This window comes from Chinchilla lanigera, unplaced genomic scaffold, assembly GCF_000276665.1.
Source record: "Chinchilla lanigera isolate Chin_1 unplaced genomic scaffold, ChiLan1.0 scaffold00021, whole genome shotgun sequence".
Classification (NCBI taxonomy): Eukaryota; Metazoa; Chordata; class Mammalia; order Rodentia; family Chinchillidae; genus Chinchilla; species Chinchilla lanigera.
The window spans coordinates 407,942-433,138 of NW_004955422.1; the positions used below are offsets into that span (position 1 = coordinate 407,942).

The 25,197-nt window shown below is 52.6% G+C and overlaps 1 protein-coding gene across 1 annotated transcript in view; it reads right to left on the bottom strand.

Annotated features, from left to right (window-relative positions):
* Ptprj (protein tyrosine phosphatase, receptor type, J) overlaps positions 1-25,197 on the bottom strand; it is a gene marked incomplete at its 5' end in the record, with an annotated part of 42,527 nt that overhangs the window by 11,676 nt on the left and 5,654 nt on the right. The window contains 16 exon segments of the mRNA XM_013514213.1: positions 1,803-1,922; positions 2,551-2,685; positions 2,773-2,846; positions 4,697-4,787; positions 5,909-5,996; positions 6,354-6,362; positions 6,925-6,966; positions 8,404-8,491; positions 9,270-9,394; positions 9,499-9,709; positions 11,397-11,528; positions 13,026-13,313; positions 14,947-15,225; positions 16,342-16,599; positions 20,431-20,688; positions 22,841-23,104. Of these exon segments, the coding sequence (XP_013369667.1) occupies positions 1,803-1,922; positions 2,551-2,685; positions 2,773-2,846; positions 4,697-4,787; positions 5,909-5,996; positions 6,354-6,362; positions 6,925-6,966; positions 8,404-8,491; positions 9,270-9,394; positions 9,499-9,709; positions 11,397-11,528; positions 13,026-13,313; positions 14,947-15,225; positions 16,342-16,599; positions 20,431-20,688; positions 22,841-23,104 (2,462 nt within the window).

A 25,197-nucleotide genomic window follows, 5' to 3' on the forward strand; every position in this document is an offset into this window, starting at 1 on the left:
GTAATACAACAAGCATTGTTAATTTCCTACCACTTTGTTTGTAACTCTGTACTGTCTGTACTGTTCTTTTGCTATTTTGTAAAGGTTGTCTGTCTGTTAATGTTTTCCTCCTTTTATTTTTAAAATTAAAAAAAAAAAAAATCATCTCTGAGGCCAGGCATGGTGGCACATGCCTGTAATCCCAGAACTCGGGAGGCTGACGCAGGAGAATCGCTGTGAGTTTGAGGCCAGCCTGGACTGCAAAGTGAGCTCAAGGCCAGCCTGAATTGCATAGCAGGAGCCTGTCTCAAAAAGACAAAAAAAAAAAAAAAAAAAAAGAAAATCTCTGAATTGTTCGTAACACCTAAAATACAATGGAAGTAAATGTTAGTAATACCTAAACTACAGCGTTAACGCTAGGTAAACAGTAGTTATACTGTACTGTTTAGGGAATGAGAACCAGAAGAACAAGTCTGTACGCGTTCAGGACAGATGCAATTTTTTTCTCCAAATAATTTTGATCCCAACTTGGCGAATTCATGGATGCAGAACCGTGCACAAGGAAAACTGACTGGGTAGTCTATGCCTCCGACCCTTCCCACAGCTAAGCAAGGACTCCGTAAGCAGTGAGTCATGATTTAGTTATCCGTTCTCGCAAAGCTGGGTGTTTGCATGGTTTCCAATTTTTTCCTCCAAATAATGCCACTATTCATCTTTTTTGACAAATAATTCTATTCCTGGTTTTGGACTATTTATCTGGGCCAGAGACCTAAATTTGGAGCCATGATATCACAAGGGGAGGCACATTTTAGGCCCAAGGGTTAGACACATCACCACACCCATCAGTAGGGATCAGAGTCACTGCATGGCACTGCCTCTTTCAAACACCCTTAAACGAAGAGAGGGGACACAAACTCGACTTCCTGAAGTACATGACTGAGTTGACCTAGTTGTCACCTTAGGGGATAAGGATGCTCACGTGCTTGTTACGGCTATGTCTAGATGTCCCCCCAAAGCCTCATGCAATCGTAAGGTTTTTTCAGAGGTGGCTGGATCTAGAGTGTGTGATGCTGGGATCAAGGGTGTGTGATCACTAAATCAGCCCACTGACTGGTTTGGCATAGTTCTGGCTAGGATTCAGGGTGTGAGTGCTGCAGCTGCCCTAGGGCAGGTAGCCTGCGTACCATACAAGGGACAGAGTCTTGTCTCTCCCTTGCTTGCTTCTGCTGCCTTGCGCCACCATGAACTGTTGGCCCTCTGCCAGGCTGCCCCGCCTTGGGGCCAGCCCATGACGGACTGAAAGCTCTATACACGGTGAGCCAAATACACCTTCCTTCCTTTAACTTTGGGTGTCGGGTATTTTGTCTCGGCAACAAGAGGAAAGTAACTAAGACAGAGTTTATGCCCAGGAACCCCACTACATCGCCGCCTTGGTTCACAAATGCTTCTGCTCATGAACAACTTAGTTCATGAACAGCAGCACTCACCAAAGTTTTCCCTCTGCCCCCGCGCTGGCTGACCCCAGGGGCGCGCTGCCCCCTCAGGACCGTGGAGTGGGTTAGGTTTGTGAGCTGAGCCGCCACTGCCTGCATCCGTTATGTCGTCCCTGACAGCCAGAAAAGCGTGAGATTCCCCTCAGGACACTGAAACTATGGTTTGCTTGGAGTACACATGAAAAATGGGTTGTTTTATTGTGCAGAAAGCCAAGTGAATTTTTCTCTAAGGCATAAAATAACATTATTAGTTAATAGCAACTTAAAAATATACTCCAAAGTTCATAGACAGCATTTCCTAAGATACAGCTGCCTTAGCCTCTTACTTACATTTTTCACTGTGAAATCTCTGATGGTCCACTCCGGGAGAACAATTTCTGATGTCATTGCCACAGTTATGTCCCCGTAGTCCTGGGCCTGCTTAGAAGGCCAGTACTCCTCACATTTGGTCTAGAATAAAATTGCAATTTTATGAAAACACACAGATCACACCATCTGTCATCATGAAAGATCCAAAAGGAAGACCAGGGGAGCCAGGCGTGGTGGTGCACACCTGTAATCCCAGCACTCAGGAGGCTGAGGCAGGAGGATCACTGCCAGGTCAAGGCAAGCCTGGGCTGTAAAGTGAGTTCAAGGCCAGCCTGAACTGCACAGCAAGACCCTGTCTAAAAACAAAAAGGGAAGGCAGGTAATGAAACTGGCATCAGGGACTGAGTCGCTCCCCTGGCTGGCAGCTCTGCGATCCTTAGAATGGTTTGCTTGCTTTTGATTTAAAATTCTTTCCACCCTTTTAAAATGGGGAGTTTTCTCAGATCTGCCCATGCTGGACCATCATTTCTGCATGAAAACGGATTTCAAGCCAAGCAGCAGCTGTCCTTGACCTGGCCCCAGCCTCTGCTCCTGCTATTTGCTATCCCAGCAAGGACATTAAAAGACAGAAAACAAATTTCTGAGAAGAGAGGTGCCCATGTTTGAGAGTAGTATTTTTTAAAAGAACACAAATGGTTTTGAAGGTACTTAAAGACCTTCCACCATGGCCAAAGTCAATTTAATATGAAGTTTTTAAAAAATAACTTACCCTTCCCTGTTCAACACATTTGGTCAGCATAACAACAGCATATACGTTTTTCTCCCAGACCATACGCCAAAAATCTTTCAAAGTATTGACCAACGGTCCTTGTGTGGCAATGAACTCTCTCTTGGAATGGTAGCCCTAAGGACAGAAAGCACACATTCAGTGTCAAGGGCACCAAAGGAGACACCCTGAAGGGCTCGTGGGAATAAGCCGGTGCACACTTACGGGCATGTAGTTGGCGTTGATATAGTCATCGGTAGAATGGGTCTGGACTGAAAGCTTGACACGAGAAATATCATCTGAAAAACAGAAAAGACCTCGTTAGAAACCAATGTTTCAGGAAAGCTGCACACAGAAAGGAAAACATACATCCCCTGCTCTGCTTCCCAGCCGCCATGAAGCGAGCAGCTCTGCTCCGCCAGGCCCTTTCCGCCGGGATGCTCCTGCCCTGGAGACAGCTGAGCATGGACTGAACCCCCTAAAACCATGAACCAAGTTATCCTCTCCTCCTTTGTGCCATGGGGGTCTGCTGCTGTGTCCCTGCAGGGAAAGCTGACTGATACACCACCCATCTCAGGCCAAACAAGCCTATTACCACCAGCTGCCTTGCTGTCTGCCACAAGCAGAGAATAGGTTAAGCAAATAGGTTTACTTTTTTCCCCAAAACCACCCCACAAGTGTCCACTCTGTTTTACACACGAGGAAACTGGGGAAGATGGGCATGAAAGGGTTTCAAGCTCACGCCATCTGGTGAGCACAGACAGAATTCAAACCTAGCACCTGTTCCCCAGCAGCACAGCCGAGGCCCAAGGCCACCGTTCCACACTGCCTCAATTCTTGGATAAAAACAGGGTGCTATGCAAGATAGCTAAGATAAATGCACTACTGATTAATATTAGCTCATTGAAAGGAACAGTTAGTGTTTGTATTACTTGATCAATCTCACATGCCTATGTCTGGTAATCTGAGCAACTACTTCGAAGACAACAATACACAATATAATAACCACTGTTAATTTCCTATCATCTTGTTTTGAAATTGTGTATCATTTTTATTGTTTTTTATTATTGTCTCTAAAATTAAAAAAGTACTAGATCTAACAATGAACAATGATAAGACCACTAAGAATGGAATGCTCTAAAATGAGAATTCTCCTGTTTCCGGGGAGTTACCGGCATCTCAGAGGCGCATGCGCAGACCTGTCCGGTTCCAGGAAGGGAGCAGGCTGAGGGCGCTCGAGGGCAGGAGAAGCCACACAGCAGCCCCCGGCCGCCCGTCTCTCCCCGCATGGGTCCCCTCTCAGGGACAGAAGAACACCGCGATGCTAACTCAGGTACCGATGTGAGTCTCAGCCCAACATCTTTCCAATAAAAACCGTACTCTGACACCAAATTGCCAGGTGCCATTCAGGATCTGCACATCTCCACGGGCCTTACCAGGAACAGGCGGGCAACTGGGGGCGACATGAACTCCTCCCTGCCCCTCCTATTTTCAAAGCATCTTCCCTGTGACCAGCTTTGGTGAGTCCCCGACACAGAAGAATTTAGTTATCCTCATATTTTTTGTTGTTTGTTTTCAGACAGGGTCTCACTGTGTCATTCAGGCTGGCCTTGAACTCCTCTGTAGCCCAGGCTCGCCTCCACCTCATGGTGATCCTCCTGCCTCTGCCTCCCACGGGCTGAAATTACAGGCATGAGCCACTGCACCTGGCTCACGCATCACTCATGTTAAGATGTGGAACGCGCCCTGCCAATCACAGGTGTCTGGACAAGCAGAAAGGTGACTACCAGGCTTTGCACTGTGGGCGTCAGGTGTTGTAGTCCAGTGATGAGGAAGTGACTCAGGCAGACAAGCGCCCACTCTGTCCTCTTCCCTCAGTGAGACTCACGGACCTGGCCCCCAGCCTGGTTTTGCCATTACTACCTGTGCGACCTCAGGAGAAAGAAGTCACCTCACAGGTCATGCCTCTGTCTCCTTATCTGCAAAATAAACCTCCCACTCCTGACTTCATGGGAAGGTTGTGCGGATTAAATTAAGCATCACATCCCTACAGGCAGCACTTAGCAGTGACAGGTGACCAGTGCACAGCTGCCCCCGACGGTCACACACGTGACGGGCAGAAGGGGACACGGCGTGGGACGTCACTCACAGGGCAGGACGTTGTTATAGCGATTCTTCCCTCTGTTCTCAGCCAGCTCAGCAGCATATTTAGGCAAACTGATTCCAACCAGCTTCAGATCCTGAAAGCAAGATTAAGAAGCTGTTTATTTATTTCACCTTCAAATGCTATTTACACTGGGCGGAACAGAGCAGGAACACAGGGGCCCGGGGGCTGACTTGTGTACCCTGAAACTTAGGCTGAATTTCTAACCCCAGCGCTGTCTTCCTGGGAAATGGGGCCTTTGCAGATGCCATCGGGTTAAAATGAGGTCACACAAGCAGGGGACCCTAATCCCAAGTGGGCAGCCCGGGCAGGAGGGAAAGAGGCAACGAGACAGGGGCACAAGGAGGAGACACCTCGGGGAAACACAGGCAGAGACGCGAATGCCCTGCCACAAAACAAGAGGAGCACACAGCTGCTGGCAGCTGGAGCTAATGGGGAAGATGCCCAGGGGGGAGCCGGGCCCAGTCAACACCGTGACTAAAGCTACAACCCGGCCACAGATACAGCTCAGCAGCACAAGCGCCTGCCGGGCAAGTGCAAGGTGGTGAGTTCGATTCCTGATACAAAAATAAATAAATAAATAAATAATAAAAAAAATAAAGCTACAACAAGTCTCTATTGCTTTATACCGCCCAGCTCACATGGCTATGGCAGCCATAGGAAAGGAACCCAGAGATTTAAATAAAGCCCAAAGGACAAAGGTGAGCCTACCCGTAATCCCAGCACTCTAGGAGGCTGAAGCAGGAGGATCTCAAGTTTGAGCCCAGCCTGGGCAACTCAACAAAACACTGTCTCAAAATAAGAAATAAATAAATAAATAAGGCTGGGGATGTAGCTCAGTGTGAAGGCCCCTGGTTCAACGCTCAGTACCGGAAAAAAAAAAAACAAAAACACACAGTCCAGGGGCTGGGGATTTAGCTCAGCAGCACAGCGCCTGCCTGGCAAGCACACGGTCGTGAGTTTGATTCCCGGTACTGGAAAAAAACAAAAAAACAAAAACAAAAACACACAGTCCACTAAAACCCAGGATCAGTGGGAGCGCTCGAGGACCACAGCGGGGGCCCCAGGGACAGGCACGGACTTCTCCCCACTCCAGCAGCCTTCTCTCACCCAGAGCTTCACCATAAGACAAAAACAGTTCCAGACATTCAAGAAGAATCACACAACGATGAGAAACACAACACCACGGCCACGTACTTCGTATTCCTCCGCAAACCCGCAGTTGGAGTCGGCTTGCTGCTTCTTAAAGTAAGCCTCAAAATTCTCCGCTCTGATCAGCTTGGACCTAAGAGAGCAGAACAAGCTGTCAGGGTTTTCTTCACATCCAAAGAGGTACACACTCCAAGTAGAAAAATCTAAGTTATTCTTTTTTTATTTTACTTTTAAAATAAAAGGAGAAAACATTAACAGACAGACAACCTTTTAAAAAATAGCAAAAGAACAGCACAGACAATACAGAGTTACAAACAAAGTGGTAGGAAATTAACAATGCTTGTTATATTACATATTGATATCTTCAAAGTGGTTTCTCAGGAAAACAGAGACATGCAATATGGATCAATCAAGGACTCACTGACAGTTTCTTTCAGCAAAGAAATAGAAGACAGTAGCTAAGTTATTTTTTAAAAGTAAAGTTACTCACTTTTTAGGTCTTCATCATAGAAGGGGAAAGAAAAAAATAACCAATTAGAAAAGGTCATTTGTTTAGGAAATAAGTATCTTCCCAGAATAACAAAAACCAGACCAGAAGGGGTGGGGGGCAGAAGCCCCACCTACGAGTGCCTGAGGCTTTTGGGGGGACACTGAGATGTAAACTGTGAGTCTATGCATCTGTGGTATGAAATGGTCATATTTGTGAGTTTACTTAAATGCCACTCTCCCCCAGATCTTGATAACCCACTCAATTTTTTTAAATCATAAAATGAATATTATTGAGATGTGCTACACCCACATGCCAATGCCCCAAAATGAATGTAACTATGATATTTGCAAACGTCTACTAGCAAATGTGGATGTAAAATAGCAGAACACGGCAAGGAATCTTGCTTCAGGTCAATATACAGCAGAGGTTTCTTCTCGAAAATGAAACTAGTGAGAATTTCCAGGCAATCAATCAAGAAAAATGACAGCAAAGCCCATCAAAAATTCTCGTACGGTCACAGAACAGATGGGGCAGTGAGAGTCTGAAAGTAGCCCGAAGTCTAGACACTTACTTAATCTGAGAAAAGGACACGTCGCTGTTCTTTGCATCTTTCCTGTGTTGAAAGGAAACAAAAGGCCATCAGACAAGAAGAGCTTCGTTCTGGGCCTCCCCTCGAGTGCCTGTGTCAAACGCCTTTCCCCAGGCCCTGGGTCCAAGCAGCAAACGTCGGTCACAAAGCTGTAAAGTCAGTTCTTATTCTATAGCAACGCACAGGGAATGTTGCTCCGGCCACCTTTAAGAATTTCCTTGCACTATGTATCAGTGACATTACCTTACCGTAAAGCTAGGCTCTTTGTTTCGTACTGTTCTGGGGGAAAGGCTGATACGCTACTGCAATAAAACAGAAACTGACGCTCTCCGGTGTTGCTGGCTCCACTCCATGTTGGGTGTGAAAACTATTCTCTGGAAGCTAACTTGGCAGCATGGATGCAAACTGAAGACCTGGATGCCCACAGACCCAGCGGTGGTCCGGCTGGGAATAATCACAGGCGTCGCAGAGAGTTGAGCACAAGGGTATGTAATGGCGGCCCCCCAAACTGAAAACATCTGGTATATTGGTTAAATGAGTGATGGTACTGACATACAGTTAAATACCCGTAGCCACTTAACCTGGGGATGAAATGGGTAGTTTTGTGTAGGTGCTGAGATTATGGGTTACCTTCTGTGTTCTTTTCTGTGGTAGTTTTTTGTTTTTGGTTTTTCTCTACCAAATGTTATGGTTTAGACCTAGAATGCTCCCCAAAAGTGCTCAGAGGTGGGCTTTTGCAAAGGGACTAGATCACGGGGTGCGATATCCATCAGAGGATTCCTCCACTTATGATTCAGTCACTGAATGTGCTGTGAGGAGGTGGGACCTCATCAAGAGGTGGGTCACACCCAGGGATGTGACCCGGAAGGGTGTGTTCTTGTCCCCTGGCTCTTCTCTCTCTACTTCCTGGCTGCTGTGGTTGAACAGCTTTCTCCCACTAGGCCCTCCTTCTGCCTTGGAGCCAGCAAACCATGGACCAAACCCTCTGAAACCGTGAGCCAAAACGAACCCCTCCTCCTTGAGGTTATGGGTGTCAGGGATTTTGTCCCAGCAATGGGAAAGTGACTCGTATATTTGGATTAATTTTTGACAACAAGAAACAAGTTGTTTTACCCAGTTATGCACCTCGAGTCCCAAAAAGTAAATCAGAACCTGATGCCAAAGCTGCACTGTTAGCACTGTTCCCCAACCCAGCAGGGTCACGCTGGAAACCCTGCGTGGGGCGGGGAGGGGGCTTAGAGTCCCTGTTGGCAGCAAATGAATCCCAGCTGACACACAGCCTTCACGCAGGCAGGGAGGAGGGCAGCGAGGAAGAAAGACGGTCAAGTGGTGAGCACTGTGAACCATGGGGACACAAGTGTTCTTTGTACCGTTCCTCACAGGTCTGTGAGTGCGGGGAGTCTCCCACAAGAAAAGCTTCCCGGAAGAGCAGAGGATTGTAATTCACACAAGCTACGTCACCTTTTCTTTCTCCAGAAGATGAAGCCTCCCACGGCCACGATGACCAGGGCGCCAACGATGCACCCGAACACAGCTCCGCAGATGACACCTGGGGTTGGAACACAGGCACCTGGGGAGGGGTCCCCGGGGGCCACACGGGCCCCACAGCAGGGGGCGGGGGTGCACGTGCACACAGGTGTGTACAAGACATACAGAGCACACACACATACACGGGAGTCACACATCTCTGATAGCGCTGGAACTAAAACCCAGCCAGGCAATCGGGAGCTACAGTCCCTGGCCCTGGCCAGCCCTCGCTGCAGTCTCCTCTCTGGCCCGTCACTCCACCTTGGGAGACCAACCGGCCGCCTGAGACCCTCTGAGCCGCGCCTCCCATGAGCAGAAGGGCCCATGGCACTATGCTCAGGGGATACAAAATCCCTCTGCTGACTTCCCCAGGGAATTTCTTTCTAGCAGCCAAAAACCATCCAGCAGGACAAGCCAGAAAACCTAGCAAATGAGTCAGTCCATGAGCCTCCCTGGGTCCCTGCAGCTCTTGTGTCACTTAGCTCTTCAACCATGGATAGGAACAGTGACAAGGAGCCCAAGGCCAGAATCTCAGGACCGCAACTAAGGCGCTGTGTGACCCCAGGCGAGTCAGCTCCCCACTCTGGGCCTCAACAGCCTATTTCTAAAGGGAGGTTGACAAGACAATTCCCGCGGCTCCTGGGACTGCAAATGTTGAAGGATTCCCTAAAGAAAAAGTCACACCATGTGCCTGGCATGGGGGCCCACGGGTGAGACCAAAGAGCTGAACAACCCAGGGATTAGAAACACAGCTGGCTGCCAGGGACTCCAGCCGGGGCCGGGCCGCTGTCTCCCCGTACCTGGGTCCTGGGGCAAGAAAACGGCCTCCGAGTAGGGGCTGAAGGACACGTAGCTCTCGGGCCCGTTGATGAGGCCGGCACGCTGAAGGCTGAAGGTGATGTTGGTGAAGCCGGCCACGCAGGCCCTGCAGGGGCAGAGAGCTCCGTGAGGCCGCTGGGCCACGTCCCCAGCCCGGCACACAGCTACGCACCCCGCGCGCAGCCCTGGCTGCAGGGGTAAAGGCCTCACCGGTAGGAGCCCAGCGGCTCCAGCTTCCCGTTGTAGTAGCCCCAGGTGGTGGACTCATTGCCTACGTCGATCTCGTATTTCAGGACAGCGGCCAAGCCCCGGGACCACGCCTTCTCCTCCGCGTGTACAAGGTACGTCACGTAGGTATCCGAGGCCCCCTTTTTGAAATCATCATAGGTGTATCTCAGGACATCTGCAGAAGGGGGGCCGGCTGAGGGAAGCACACAGAAAGCAAACCCTAAGTGACAGCAGAGACTCGGGTCTCCACACAGCTGGGCGACGCCGACTCAGGCACCCTCAAGGCCGGGCTCTGCCAGGATTAAATTCTCAGTGCCTCACTTACACGAGCTCATTTCAACACCCGATCCTCGTCACATAAGCTTATCAAGCCCATTCTCCAGAAAAGAAAGACGGAGGCTCAGAAAACCAACCGGACCTGGCCCAGTGTCAGTCACCCCACCCTTGGGATGGAGCAGGACTCCCAGCCAGGCTGGGCGAGCCAGGGCCTGTGCTCCTGTTCATCGCAGTCCAGCGCCAGCAGCCTGGTCACCTGTAACCTCACCGACCTCTTCAGTAAAGGTCTACACTTCGGGTTTGTTGGAAATCAACAGAGCAGAATAAACAGACCCCAAATAAAATGCACAAGTAGAGAAAGCACGAAATCTTTTTTGTTTTATTTGTTTGCTTTTTGTTTTTTGACATAGGAACTTACTATGTAGTCCAGGTTGGCCTCACACTCACAGGGATCCTCCTGCCTCAGCCTCCCCAGCGCTGGGATTGCAGGCGTGTGCCACCACGCTGGGCTCAACACCACTTTTTGAAACTCTGAGACATGTCCATGACATCAGCAATGTCTACCCTCCAGGGTCCCCTCACTGCGGGACATGTTTGTCCCCCGCTTCCTCACGGAGACAGGGAGGACACACAGATCGAGCCATGGCTGAGGCAGGAGGACCTCCAGCGGTGGCCCTGCCTGTGCATATTTAGGCTAAAAAATCGCCCCAAACACCAAGAGTTGGCACTTTAGATCCAGACTGCTGCAAAGCACTCACACCCAGCTGTCCAGAGACGTCCTCAGTCATGCCCCTGAGACCAAGAACTGCGTCAGAGCCACTGCAGGAGAAACCGCTTTTACCCCGCCTCTTCCTTGGGCCACAGGGACGCCTTTGCAGGGTCTCGAGGAAATGCAAACCCTTTTTATTTGTAACGAAAGCATCACTGCGCAAGGACCTGTGTGTGTGTGCGTGCGTGTGTGTGGGCGTGTGCATGTACATGTGTGTACACCTGTGTACTGAGTGTTGGAAACAAAGCTAGGAGCCAGGGCTGGGGATTTAGCTCAGCGGCAAAGCGCCTGCCTGGCAAGTGCAAGGTCGTGAGTTCGGTTCCTGGTACCAGAGAAAAACCAAAAAACCAAAGCTAGGAGCCAGGCCTGGTGGCACAAGCCTGTAATCTCAGCACTTGGGAGGCTGAGGCAGGAGGATCACTGTGACTGTGAGGCCAACCTGAGATACATAGTGAGTTCAAGGCCAGCCTGAAGTACATAGTGAAACCATCTCAAAAACAAAATCAAAAAAAAGGAACAAAGCCACTCGAAACTAGTATTCTTCCACTGGAAGACCTGCCGCTGTAAGAGAAAACCTAGCACAGGTCCAGCGGGTCCTGCCCGGCCACGCTTGCGCCTCTTGCTTCTGCGAGCATTCTCACGCCGCAGGGCAGAGCAGGAATTAGCCGGGACGGAAACTGGAAGCCGCACTGCACACACGGCCCGACGCATGCACCTCGCGCTCCCGCGACCCACCGTGGGCCTTGGAACGGAGCCAGTCCGCCCGTCCGACCGTGGTGGGGCGGCAGGCGCGGGCGTGTCGGCTCCCTGCGCAGCTGCGCCTGCGCCCCCTTACCCTCGCCGGTGGTGAGGACGACAGCGTAGGCTCTGATGGGACCGTGGCTGGCTTCGAACCCGCTGAAGAGGACCCTCATAGAGTTGTGGCTGACAGATGTGATGTTCGGGGAGCCCTCTGGGGCAGGGGGGTCTGAAAGGAAACCACAAGAGACAGGATCGGTGCCCGACACGGCAGTCACGGGAGGAGCCGCAGCTCCGGTGCAAGGGGCAGAGGGGGCGCAGCCCCGGGAGCTCAGGGCACACCAGCCTCCACCGGGCATGCAACCCCGGCATTGTTGCCGTTCTTTGTAACTATGTACTTGTAATCCTTTTATGTTTGTTTGGTTTGTTTTTTGAGACAGGGTCTTGCTACTTAGCCCAAGCTGGCCTCAAACTCGCAGAGATACTCCTGCTTCAGCCTTCCAAGTGCTGGGACTACAAATGGATACCACCATGCCTAGCTCTTTCCTTTCACTTTAAAAGTGGATCTATTAAGGCATAATTAGAGTACAACCAAGGAGGTGAACAACTTGTACACTGAAAACTATGACACTGATAAAAGAAATCAAAAAAGACACAAAAGGAAAGACATCACACGTTCATGGGTTAGAAGAATTACGATTACTAAAATGTCCACCATACTCAAAGTGATTCACAAATTCAATGCCGTGCCTCCTCAAAATCCCAACGGCATTTTGTACATGCACAGAAAAATCAGTCCTAAAGCTCAGATGAATTACGAGTGGTCTTGAGAGAGCAGCCCCAACACCTTTCGATTTCAAAATAGATTACACAGCTGCCCTGATTAAAACAGTCTGACCCAGGCAAGGTGGCCCATGGCTGTCATCCCAGCACTCAGGAGGCTGAAGCAGGAGGGTCCTGCCACAAGTTCGAGGCCAGCCTGAACTACATAGTGAGACTCTGTCTCAAAACACCAGAAAATAAAAAAGAAATAAGATGTGTCCGTGCGTGCACCAGCACCCCAGGAGAAATGTGATCATTGCATGTACTGCAAACATGGACCAATAACAACTTAAAAAGCACAGGACATGGAAAGATTAACTAAGAGAGCCCCTGGGTAATAAAGGATCTCCTATTCCCCAGAGCAGCTCAGAACTTGTTCATATGAACGCAGGGAAATGTGCGGCGTGACTGAATATCCAGCCATTTGTTCCACTGTGAAGTACAGTGGTAGTGCTAATGCTGCCGTGTGAGGGAGGAAGAAAGAAGGAGTCCCTGTCCTGAACCAAACATGCTGAAATATTTAGGAATAAGAATGGAGAAGGGTCAGAACTTGTTTCAAGGTAACCCTTGAAGGGCAGAGGGGAGAGAACGTAAATAAAGGGAGCGCTCCTGCGCTGTCCACCTCTGGGCGGGTGCGTGGGTCCCACCACACCGCCCTCTCCTTGTGTCGATTTGGACGTTTGTATAAAAATGCCGTTTCTGAGCGCAGCAAAGGAAATCCTTACTTAGAAGGGAAAACGGTGAGGAGTTCCTGTGTACAGCGACAGAACCTTCCAGGATAAAAGAATGAGTCTGCTTTTCATTTCCAGAGAATGGGGTCCCAGTCTGTGCCAACAAAGATAAACATTTCAGGGGAAGTAAAGCCGGACGCGGTGCCAGCCAGGTGCGCGGCCCTGGAGCCCACCTGTGATGCCGGTGAGGCAGGTGCTGTGGACGGCGGGTGCTCCGGCCCCGCAGGACTCGGTGGCGATGCTGATGTTGTACCACGTGGAGAAATTCAAGTTTGAGACTTCCGTCCTGCAGTCGGTGCTGTTGTCCGGGCAGCCACGCTCCAGGCTTTTGAAGTCCCAGGCCCCGCTGCTGAGCTCCAGCTGGAAGCCGGTGTGGCTGCCGGGAGGGCGGTCCCACGTCAGGACCAAGCTGGGCTCCCGGGGGACCACGTGGCAGTGGAAGGAGCCCACAGGGGCGGCCTCTGCAAGGCAAGCACAGCTGTCCTGAGGCTGTGGACCCTCGGACTCGGGGGCCGAGGGAGAGGTGCAGGGCAGGGTGGAGGAGGCACCGCGTGTGGGCCACAGAGCGAGGCGCCCGGCGCAGAACCAGGTCCCAGGAGCAGGGCCACACTGCGATCAGGGCCACCTCTTCACCGGCACCGTCCCTTCTGGGGCCCTCCTGGCAGCCCTTTCGGGGCAGGGAAGGTTCTCGCTGCCCCACCCCGCAGAGAAGTCAGCTGAGGCTTGCAGGGAGTAAGTACACCACGAAAGCTGACACGGAGCCAGAACCAGACCCTGGGTTTTCTAAATCCAAGCTCAGAGCAACGTCTACGCACATAAAATGCTGAGAAGCCAAGGTGAATGGGATCAGTGTCTTTTCCTTGGCAACGGTTTTACTGATGGCCAGCACCAGGATGATGTCAGTGGGAAACTCAATGCCGGGGCAACCACAGCACATATGATCTTTCAGCTTTTAACAGTGTGTTATGTAAAGACACGCGGCCATGCCTCCCCGCAAGCCCTCCCCTCGATTCGAGCACACTGGTCCCTCGGTTCTTTGTGAAGCAGCTCTAGAGTGCTCTTTCCTGAGTGACTTTAGGAGGTACGATCAAAAATCTGCTGAATGCTTTTGCCCGGCCCCATCCAACCAGAAGGCCGGCTGGCCAAACCGTGAGGCGGCGTCCTCATCCACCCTAGGCCCCGGCTCTGGCGCCGTGGGGCTTCTGGCTCGTTTTGGCCCAAAGTCAAAAGGACCGTGAAAGGTGAACGTTTAAGTCAATTCAGGACATCGAGGGAGCCACGACAGGACTCCAGAACTGCTTCAGAAAAGGGCAAGGAGGACGGGAGTACATTAGGAGAATTCATGACTATGTGTCTCACTGTAATAAATTACTGGTAATTTACACATCCGCCATGTTCTCCATCAGGCTGTGCACACTGGGAGCGGTGTCATCGTGAATGTCACAGAACGCTAGGGCAAGGGTCTCCCTACCGAGTCACGTGCCCCCACTCACTGGCTTGATGTCCCCACCAGCAGCTCCTGGCCCCCACCCCGCTCACGCCAGACCTGGACACTAGTCTAAGTGCTGCCCCCTGCTGCCGACCACAGGAACTACAACCAAGACAGGAAGCAGCGTCCCAGCCCCCAGATACCAGAGCCGGGGTGACCCGGGGAGACACAGAGCTGCTAGCGTGCAAGGCCAGGGCCACACGTCATCCCCGGGAGGCTGAGCCCAACTCAGCCTGAGCCCCCTGAACAGCACCATGGGAGGAGGGAGAGCTCTGTGGATCAAGGCTCCCCCTGGCCGGCTCCCCCCAGCCTCAGGGCCTTCACACCCGCCACTCCTCATCACAGCGGCCACACCCTCATGTGCACGCCTGGCTCCTTGTGACCCCAGATCTGTGCTCCAAGTCGCCTGTTTATTGAGCCTTCCTGGGCAGCCCAGAAAACACCCCACTTCCCTCCCATTCACTGCATCCCGTCCTCTCCTTGCAGGAGTCTTCGCCCACAACTACCTTTGTTACCCGACCTGCCAGGAGCCGTGGAGCGCAATGTCCACACTGCCCACCCCGGCACTCATGCCAACAACCTGCGGTCCGCACTGGGCCACTCACCCGTGCAGAAGCTCGTCTGCCCGGGGTCCAGGGACTCAACGCCCCCGACTTCTGCGAAGATCTCCACCACGTAAGGTGAGCCCGGTACTAATCCAGGGACCGTCTGGTCCGTGGCTCCGGTGACGGTGATGTTTCCTATGGTGTCGCCGCCCGCATCTCCGGCCTCCTCGATAAGAAGGCGGTAGGAGTAGGTAGGAGAGGCCGCGTCCAGATTCTCCCAGCTCAGGTAAGCCGCCGTGGTGTTGGCCCTTACTTCAACACTGGACACGCTGCTGGGCCCTGGGTTGAAAAGCAGTAATAATAAGGCAGGCATGGTGACACGCCTGTCATCCCACACTCGGGGCTGAGGCAAGGGGACTGCCACAAGTTTGAGGCCAGCCTGGGCTACACAGTGAGTTCAGGGCCAACCTGCACTACATAGCAAGACCCTGTCTCCAACGGAAAGAAAAAAGCATGAAGAAGTTTGAGTTCCAGGACAACTTCATTTACTACACGTGAAGCCAGCTTGGTTTCTTTTAGAAAGAATAAATAACGCTAACATTTGCTGGCTCAAAAATTAGAGGACTTCAGGCCAGGGTTAGGGAATTAGCTCAGCAGCACAGCCTGTGCCTAGCACGCATGAGGTCCTGAGTTCAATTTCCAATAGCAAGAAAAAAAAAGTTCCCAAAAAGACATTCAGAAAATAATTATACAGACTAAATTTGAAAAGAATGAAAGCTTTTCAGTATTTTTTTTCCTTTTATCCCAGTACTGGGCATAGAACCCAGAGCTCTCACACTAAGCTACATCTTCAGCCCCCTTTATTATTTTGAGGCTCAAACTTGGGACCCTCCTGCCTCAGCCTCCCCAGGGTGCTGAGATTACAGGTAGGCACCACCACAGCAAGCTTCCAGCTTCTTTTACTGCATTAACTTTATCTGATCTATATATTTTAAGACATAATTTCCCATTTCTTCTCTTTAAAACTGACTGATGAAAAGAAAAATATACTGAAAGCATACAACACCTCCACCACTTATTTAGTTTAGATACTGGCAAAAGGTCTCCCTCACAGCTGCAGGCAAGGCCGCTCATCAGATCAGGGTCTTGCAGTGCCACCCCGACAGCGTGACTGTTCTCTAGTCTGCATGGCTGAGCCGTGAAGGGGACACTCATGTTCTCCATTCCCATGGGCTGACTCACTTCCTGCTTCCAAGGACAACTTAAGTTCACACGGCTTCGACCCCAGGGCCCCATGAGGACGGCAGGCCTGGGCGGAGGCTGGCATTTTCCACATATGCAGCTTCCAGGTCACACGGAACCCGAGCCCCACACCCTGACCCGGTCACTTAACCACACTGCCTGCTGGTGACAAGCAGGGAGCACCTGTCCTCGCAGGACGCAGGAGAGACTCACGTGTGTACTGCAGGATGGTGCTGGAGTCCCCCCGGACCTGGTCGGCCTCGGGAGAGATGGAGATGTTATAGGGGGTGCCCGGGAGGAGGCCCCACAGCGAGATCGCCTTCTGAGAGCTGTTCCTCTCGCTGGAGTTGAAGCCAGACTGGATCCGCACATGGTAGATGTATTCGGAGGCGCTGTCTGTGTTCTGCCACTCCAGCTCCATCCCCGTGCTGGTGACGCTGACCACGCGGATGTTAGTCACCGCACTGGAGGCTAGAAGAGAAAGGGAAGGAGAAGGGAAACCTGTTTCCGACCACGGACAGCCACCTGCATCCCAGTGTCTGTCTACCGACTTGCTCTTTGATCACCGAGCTCCCGGATGAGACAGAAGGCAAACCCTAATAAAGGGGGAGGAGCATACAAGCGCACACGCACACCCTTCTCTCAGGAATCCTGGTTCTTCTACGGCACAGAACAGCTTACCCGGCCATCTTACGAGTTCTCCCGCTTTTATCATCAAAGTGACCCTGAAGGGCCTTGGGGAGTGGAACTCACACACCACTTGTCTATCTGAGCTGCTAACCCAGTGTGTGTGGTCTGCACTTTTGCATATGGGCCAGTTTCTTTGGAGATATAGATCAGTGGCGTAAGTGCCTGCCTGGCCAACATGAGGTCATGAGTTCAATTCCCCGATACAAAAGAAAGAAAATCTGCTACTTTTGCATATGGACCACACTCTTTCATTCAAAAGAAATGCATTCCAGCCAGGCATGGTGGCACACGCCTGTAATCCCAGCACTCTGGAAGCTGAGGCAGGAGGATCATGAGTTTGAGGCCAGCCTGGGCTACAAAGTGAGCTCAAGGGCAGCCTGAACTGCATAGCCAGACCCTGTCTCAAAAAGAAAAAAAAAAAAAAAAAGAAACGGGTTCCTGTACCACAGCCTGGCCTACTGAAGAAGGGAACGGACGCGGCAAGTTGACGTGTTGAAGCCTTCACAGTCACCGAGCAGGGACCAGGTCCCTTGGCACCCCATCTCTTGACCCAGGGACGCACACACACGCAAGCCAGAAGCAGGGCACCCTCTGTACCCTCACCTGCAAACCCCTCCTCTCTTTCCCTAGCAACCCAAGTCACCTCCAGGACAGGGGACAAGAAAGGGGAATATTCTCACTGTAAAAGCGGCATGCGCATGTCCTGTCCTATCGACTCCAAAATTAGTATCATTCTTAAAGGAAGCCACTTGGAGTGTGTTTACTCCTCCCACCTGGCTCCTGCAGCTCAAAAGGACTCCAGAGGCAAAAGACTATCGAGGCAGACTTTTCTATAAGCCAAAAGAACAGAAATAACCTAAATCCTCCCCTCAAAAAAGGAAAGGGCCGGGGCTGGGGATTTAGCTCAGCGGCACAGCACCTGCCTGGCAAGTGCAAGGTCGTGAGTTCGATTCCTAGTACCAGGAAAAAACAAAAAAAAGAAAGGGCCCTGTGGAACCATGAACGGGCTGTGCGATGAAGCATCCGGCACCCGCCAAAACCACGAAGAGCCCGTGAACTTCGCGGGAAGGTAAGGCAGATGCAGTGAAAACCGGAATTCCAGCACACACAAAAATGACCCATATGACAATTGCAGTGATGCCCCATGGGACTAGATAAATGTATGTTTCTCTTCCTTTTATCCATGGGACTAGATAAATGTATGTTTCTCTTCCTTTTATCATGGAATGTAGGTATTTTATCATTTTTAACCATCTGTCAGTATACACTCGAGTGGCATTAAAGATGCCCTGAACGTCACGCAACCATTACCACCATCACACCCGAAACCTCTTCACCGCCCTCCATGTCAGCTCTGTGTCTGCTGTGGTTTAGATCTAAAATGTCTCCCAAGTGCTGCTCTGTGTGGACAGTGAGCAGATCGCGGGGTGCTACCCTCATCCGTGGGTTCCTCTTGACGAGCTCATCGCCAACTGTGCTGTTAGGAGGCGGGGCCTGCTTGGAGGCGGTCCAGATGTGACCCACAAGGGCGCGCTCTCCTCCCGGCTCCTCCCCGCCTCTCCTGGCTGCTGAGTTGAGCACGTTCTCCTCAGCCAGACCCCTCCTGGGAGCCGGCCAACCAGGCACTGAAAACTCAGAAACGAGCTAAGATAACCCTCTCCCCTTTTAAGTTGTGGGTGCTGGGTACGGCGTCCACAGTGTCTCACCAGTGGGAAAATGTCTGAGACAGTGTCCATGAAACACTAACTTCCCATTTCCCTCCCCGCCCCAGACGCCTCACGGTAACCTCCATCCCTTTTCCTGTCTCTGTCAACTGGCCTACTCCAGGCACTTCACGTAAGTGAAATCGCAGTATTTGCCCTTCTCTGTCTGGCTTGTTTTCCTTGGCGTAAGATTTTCAAGCTCCGCCTATGTTAGATCATAGGCCAGGATCTCACTCTTTTTTCTGGCTGAATAATACTCTTTTATGGATAAGCCTCGTGCGTCCATCTGCCCGTCTATCAACAGCCGCTGGGCTGTCTCCACCTCACGGCTGTGGTGGACAACGCCACTGCGAGCACCGGGAACTAACAGAGGCACTGCTTTCAATTCTTTAGGAGACAGACCTGAAAGGGGAATGGCTGGATCACATCCTGCTGTTTCCCTTTCTCAAAATTCCCTTTAATGTCATGAAACTGACTGTTCCCAGTGATAAGGACAACTCAGTACTGGGAAGATGACCCTAAGCACCTAGGGTCCCACTCCATCCCTTCCTGACTTCCGCTCACTGGGACCAGTTTCAAGCTGCCGCAGAAGAGAAGCCCCTCCCTAGGAAGACGACCCCGTCCCACGGCAGCGGCAGCCCAGGTGGTGGGGAAACCTTGGTCTCAGAAGCCAGAGAGGCCAGCTCACCACCTCGTCACTGCGGGCGAGACACCCACGCTTGCTGAGGCCCCACGATCTGGCGGACGCTGACAGAATCTACCCACGCAGCCCGGCCGGGGTCTCTCAGACGCGGCGTCAGAGCGCCCCGTGCCCCACAGGCCCCATTCGTCAGCATCACGGCCTTCCGCCCGGCGCGAGAGCCTCATATCGTGGTGCGGTATCCAGGCACCACGCGCAGGCTGGGGCTTCCGGTCCACCACATCCTCAGGAAGAGAGAAGCAGCCTGTTGCTATCTCAACGCAGCTGGCTCTAAAGCCCTGCGAACACTCCGGCTGCCTGGCCACAGGGCGTAGGTCACCGGCAACGCATCTAGACAGGCGGCTCTTACGGGCTTCGGTCTCAAGACTCCTTTACCTTCGTAAAAGTTATTAAGGACCTCAGGATTTCTGTTCACAGGGGCCATGTTTGTCACTATTTACTGCGTTGAAAATAAAAATGAGGCACTTTCCATTAGCCATCAGAGTGACACCGTCGACCCAGGTCAGACCGTGTCTGGAAAACGCCACTGTGCAGGCTGAGGACACCAGAGCAGAAAACAGCCCAGGAGGGCGCGGTGTGAGCGTCTGACAGCACCGCCCCGCGCCTCGGGAGCCTGGGTCTCGCTGTGGAAGCCACCGCCTAGCCCAGGCCGCAGCAACTTCCGGCAGAGCCAGGAAGTACACACTTCGGGTTTCACCAACCACGAATTCTCCTCTGCCACACCGAATTCTAAGCCAAAAGCAGCCACCACTGGCAGGACATAAGAAACAGGGTGGTGTGTCAATGAAACCGTAGCTACAAAAACCTGCAGGTCTGGGGGCCGCTATTATCCAGTGATATTAGTCGATGCCGCAAAGGCAGTCCGGGAGTGATTTGGTAGAAATGCTTGTCCTGGAAATAGGGTAAGCGGGTATGTGAGGAAAAAGCAGATTCCAAACCACAGGTACAACGTGACACCAAGATTTGTGAAAGGGGTGTGGGTGTGAGTGTAAGTGTGAGTGTGTGTGTGTGTGTGTGTGTGTGTGTGTATCCTAAAGCTGCATCAGAGGTTTAGTCTGGTGGATGATTTGTTGTTTTTGCTGGTCTGTATTTAGTAACACTACTGTCATAAGATATGTTTAAGATCTTTCTTAATTAAAATAAGAACATTTGGAAGACTCGACGTCCATATACCAGCCGCTCTGAGGCGACAGCAGTTTGCTCGCTTACCAGTCCGACTGTGAACGGCTGTGGGCTCCCCTTCAGTCCCGCCGGGGCCTTGTGGAAATATTTCAAAAGAGTAGTTGGTCGCAGGCTTTAAGCCCCCAATGACAATCTCCAAGTCGCTGGTCGTGTGGCTGTGACTTTCTCCGGACGGGTCCCGGGTTGTGACAATCCTGAAGGACTCTGAGTCGCTGCTGTTCCAAGCTAAGCCAATTTCCCTCGGGCGTACCAGCGTCACCCGCAAGTCCGAGACTGGAAAAGGAGCTGTGGGGAGACGCGGAAGGGTGAGGGGAAGGATCTGTGCCCCCGGAGCCGGTGACAACTGTCACCCCGTGCTCACACTACCAACGGCGCACAGGGACACAGAGCTCTCTGCTCCCCTCCCGATCAGCAGCTACAACACAAGCACCTCACAAACTGCTGCTTCCGACCACGCAGAGAGTGCGGGGCCACAGACTGCAGACACCGAGACAAAGCTATTTGCAGGGCAGGACAGGAGCCAAGGGCACCCAGGGTCAGGACCGGCTCTGCAGGAGACCCCTGCCCCTGCCAGCTGCTTTCTCCTGATGCAGTACTAAGCCCCGCTGAGCCTCTGCTGGTGGCCCTAAAATATACCCCCGACCTTTTCCTTCACCCCACATTCCCAGGCTTCCACTCTGTACATGGCTGGGGGGAACCAAGTCTCCATCTCGCAGCCTCCCTTGCAGCTACAGGGAGACACGTGACTCAGCCACAGCCAACCAAATGTGAGGAATGGGAGCAGCAGCCCAGTGGCTCCCAGGAAGTTCAGCCTGAGGGCGGAGCTCCGCCTGGGGCCCTGCATCCTTCCTACAACTGGAATGTGGATGTGATGGCTGGAGCTCTGGCTGCCTGGCTCCAGAACCAACACCGAGGTGGTGGTGGTGGTGGCAGCTTCCTGATCCTAGGATGACAGCCCAGAGCACTGCCTCCTGGACCCAGCAGCAGAAGCCCAGGCTTGCCCCTCACTCTGCCCATGGGGACAAACAGGGCGACGAGCCAGGTGGGTCTGCTCGCGGCCTCAGTGTGGAAGTGAGTCCTGGGGCCTGAGCGAAATCCTGTTGCCCGGTTTCTGGGCTGACCTGTGCCCCCAGTGTGCACGGGCTGAAGTCCTAACCGTGCACCGGATGGGAATGTGTGTGCGAGGGTCTGTGTCAGGCAGCCGTCCAGCGAAGAAGCAGCCAGACACTGCAGAGCGCCACCTGCAGGCCGAGAGGGCGGCCGGGAAAGCCACATCTGCTCTCACCCTGACACCCAACACACAGCCCCAGGAAAGAGACACAATTTTCTGTGGCATGCTTTGCAGCAGCCCTAGCAAAATAACCCACGTACCTTTCTGATGACTCCGTACACTCCCAATTTCCAGGATAAACCCCTTTGGGCTTAAAACAGCCCAGAGTTTTCCGCTTCCTGTGGCTGAGACCTGGCTGACACTCTTACATCTCCATCCTGCCTAGCACTGGGCTGCTTTCACCTGAGACACAGACGAACTCCCGTCTTACTTAAGCGACTGACCACGGGGGTTGGTCCAGGGGAACCTAATCCTAACTCGTGGTGTCAGGAAGCAAAAGGTGAAGAAATGAAAGCAGGTTTCATCTTCTCCAAAGAGCCAGCCCGAAAGACACTTGTGAGAAGGCACAAGGTGTATGCTGGCGGGACGCTCCAGGCTCCTGGGTGAGGCATTTGTGCAGGGTGAGCCCTGGGCCCTGCGCCAGGCACTCATGTGTTCCAGCGCCTGCCCCAGCACCTGCTAGCTCAGTGGACTTGGATCAACTGTTCAGCCGTGCTGGGCTGAAGTCTTCTCATCTGTAACAGGAGTCCAACGCCCACCACAAAGACCGATGCCAGGATGTAAGGCAGAGTGCTGCTGGCATCCACACTGCTGTGCTGCCATGCGCCGCGCACCATGACTGCTTTATTTCACACCATCGAACCTGCTTGGCGCAGAAGGCTAGCCTGTCTGCAGCCGGCCTCGCCTAAGTTCTCATCCTTACGGGACATTTAAGCGACCAAAGGATGAGACACACACTTCCTTGTGTGTCAGCATTGCAAGGACACCCAGACAAGAGCATCCAGGTTCTCCTTTTCTCCCTGTCTCAACTCACCCCAGGCCTCGACCTAGAGTGGAGGCTTTACCCGGCCTCTGCCCCCCACCAGGTGTGACACCTGCCTACCTCCCCTCCCTCAGCCTTGGCTTCTTCATCCAAAAATGAGGCTGATGCCACCCCAGGCACAGGGCTGCTGGGAGCGTTCAGTGAGACATGCAGAGAAAGCAGTAAGTGGCCAGGCTCCAGCAGTGACAGCACCATTCTGCCTCCCACGCTGAGGGGTAGAAGTCCCTGGGGCCCACGGGCCCGCCACACAGGATGGGGGGGAGGGCCAGCAGGCGCACACTCACCGGTGTACACCTGGACGACACCCGGCGTGCCCTCCGCCCCTCGCAGGAAAGGACGCACGGTGATGTTGTACAGGGTGCTCGAGTTCAGGCCACGGATGTCAGCAGAAGTCTCGTTGACACTGACATCGAAGGACTCGGTGTCCCCGGCCACGTGGATCTCATAGGTATAGGCAGAGGACGACCCGTTGTGGCTCATTTCCCAGGTCAGGCTGAGGCTCGTGGCACTGACGTTCACAGCTTTGATATTGAACACCTGCTTGGAATCTGGGAAGACACAAGAGAGTGAGGGAACAGTCCCCAGATGGCTGCGCTGGAAGGGGCAGGGAGCTGTCACCAGCATGTGCCCCCGAGCTTAAGAAACACTCAGGGACGGCTCTTCCTCTTCACCGTTAAACCAGGACTAGCCGCCTGCCCTGCCCCGGGAGCAGTGACTCAGAAAAGTCCCCAGCACACGTGCCCAGGAGTGAACACTGCTCTTCCACGATGAATCACAGGCGACAGACGGGACAAGGTGCACCCGGGTTCCCAGGCCAACTGTGTCTTCACAAATGGTGCAACAGCCCCACCCTGAAGTCAGGGTCACGTGAGAACAGGACCCACCCCTTGCCCACCCCCTGCTCTGTGCAAGAGACCAGGCCCTGAGCACGGTGGGCCACGGGGCCGTGTGGCCTGGGAGCAGGTGCCACTGAATGACATGAGCGGCACTGAGGTCAGGGAGCGGAGAGCACTCTGCATCCCCAGTCCATCACCCCTGCTGCAGGTCAGGTGTGCTCCACAGACTCCACTCGCAATGGGCATCATGGCTGTGTCTGGGGGTCCCCCAAAGCCTCATGCGGCCCTCACTGCAGCTTCTCAGAGGTGGCCAGATCTAGGGCGTGTGACGCTGGGGTTGACTCAGGGTGCAGTGCTAGGATCAAGGGCGCTAGGACTAAGGGTGTGCGTGCAGCCTGGATGAGATGTAAAGGACAGAAACGGGCTTGCAGCCTGGACCTGCTTGCTGGCTTTTGCTGCCCTCTGCCGTCCATGGTTTGTTTCTCCTCTGCGATGCCCCTCTGCCAGGCCACCCTGCCTTGGAGCCAGCCCATTATGTACTAAAACTTCCACAAGCTGTGAGCTACAGAAACCTTTCCTCCTTTAACTTTGGGTGCTGGGTAGTTGGTCTCAGCAACGAGAGAAAGCAACTAAGACACTGGGCTTCAGGTGTCCTTAACCTGTTCAACCTGGGCGTGTGTGTTTCATGTACACACTCGTGTACATATGTATGAGTGTTGCCACAGACAGGATATTCATGTCCCCTCAAAACTCACATGCTGCAGCCCTCATAGCTGTGACGATGGTATCCGCAGCAGAGTTGGGGAAGTTACTGGTCATGAGGGTGGAGCCCAGGGATGAGATCACGGCCCTTATCCAAGGCCCGAGAGACCCCTTTCTCACCCCTCACACCACGTGCGGACACCGAGTCCAAAATCCAGAAGAGGGCCCCGGACCCACAACCAGACCCAACCTTACCAACACCTCAGTCGCTCACTTCCAGCCTCCAGGGCTGTGAGAAGTGTTTATTGTGTAAGCTTCCCTGACTGTGGTAACTTGTTATAGCAGCCAAAACTGAACTAAGCCATTCTTTTTCTCTCTCCCTCTCTCTCCCTCTCTCTCCCTCTCTCTCCCTCTCTCCCTCTCTCTCTGTCTCTTTCACATACACACACTCAAGCAATTATTCTTCAGAAATTATTTATGAAATACTAAGCCACTTAAAAAGCCACTTAAACACAAGCCAGGCTCTCACCAAGAGCCTGAGATACGATCACTGCTTCTTTACTTTCATTTAAATTGCTTTAAAAAGCAGGAACCCAAGGCCCACACTAACGCACAGGACCCCTTTTAGCAAATCAAGGAGAGAGCTTGTGTCAGGCAGCGTTTCACGGCTATGACAAAAACGCCTGAGAAAATTGACTCTGGTTCACAGTTTCAAAGGCTCCAGTCCATAGGTGGCGCCATCATCCCTGGGCCTATGGTAAGAGTGGAAGAGGGTGGTAGAGGAAAGCTGCTGGCTTCATGGAGAGAGGAAGGAAGGGGCCAGGGGCAAAATACAGCCCCTAAGGGCTGGGGATGTGGCTCAGGGGTAGAGCTCTTGCCCTGCATGTGCAAAGCCCTGGGTTCAATCCTCAGCAACACAAAAAAGAAACAGCCCCTAACACCACTTCCTCAAGGACTCACTCCCTTCAGTTAGGCCCACCTCCTAAGCTCCCACTGCTTCCCAGTACAGCCCATCAAACTGTGAGCCCATCAATGAATGAATCCATTTATGAATCCATGTATTGATCTATCAAGGATTTAATCACTGATGAGGCCAGAGCCCT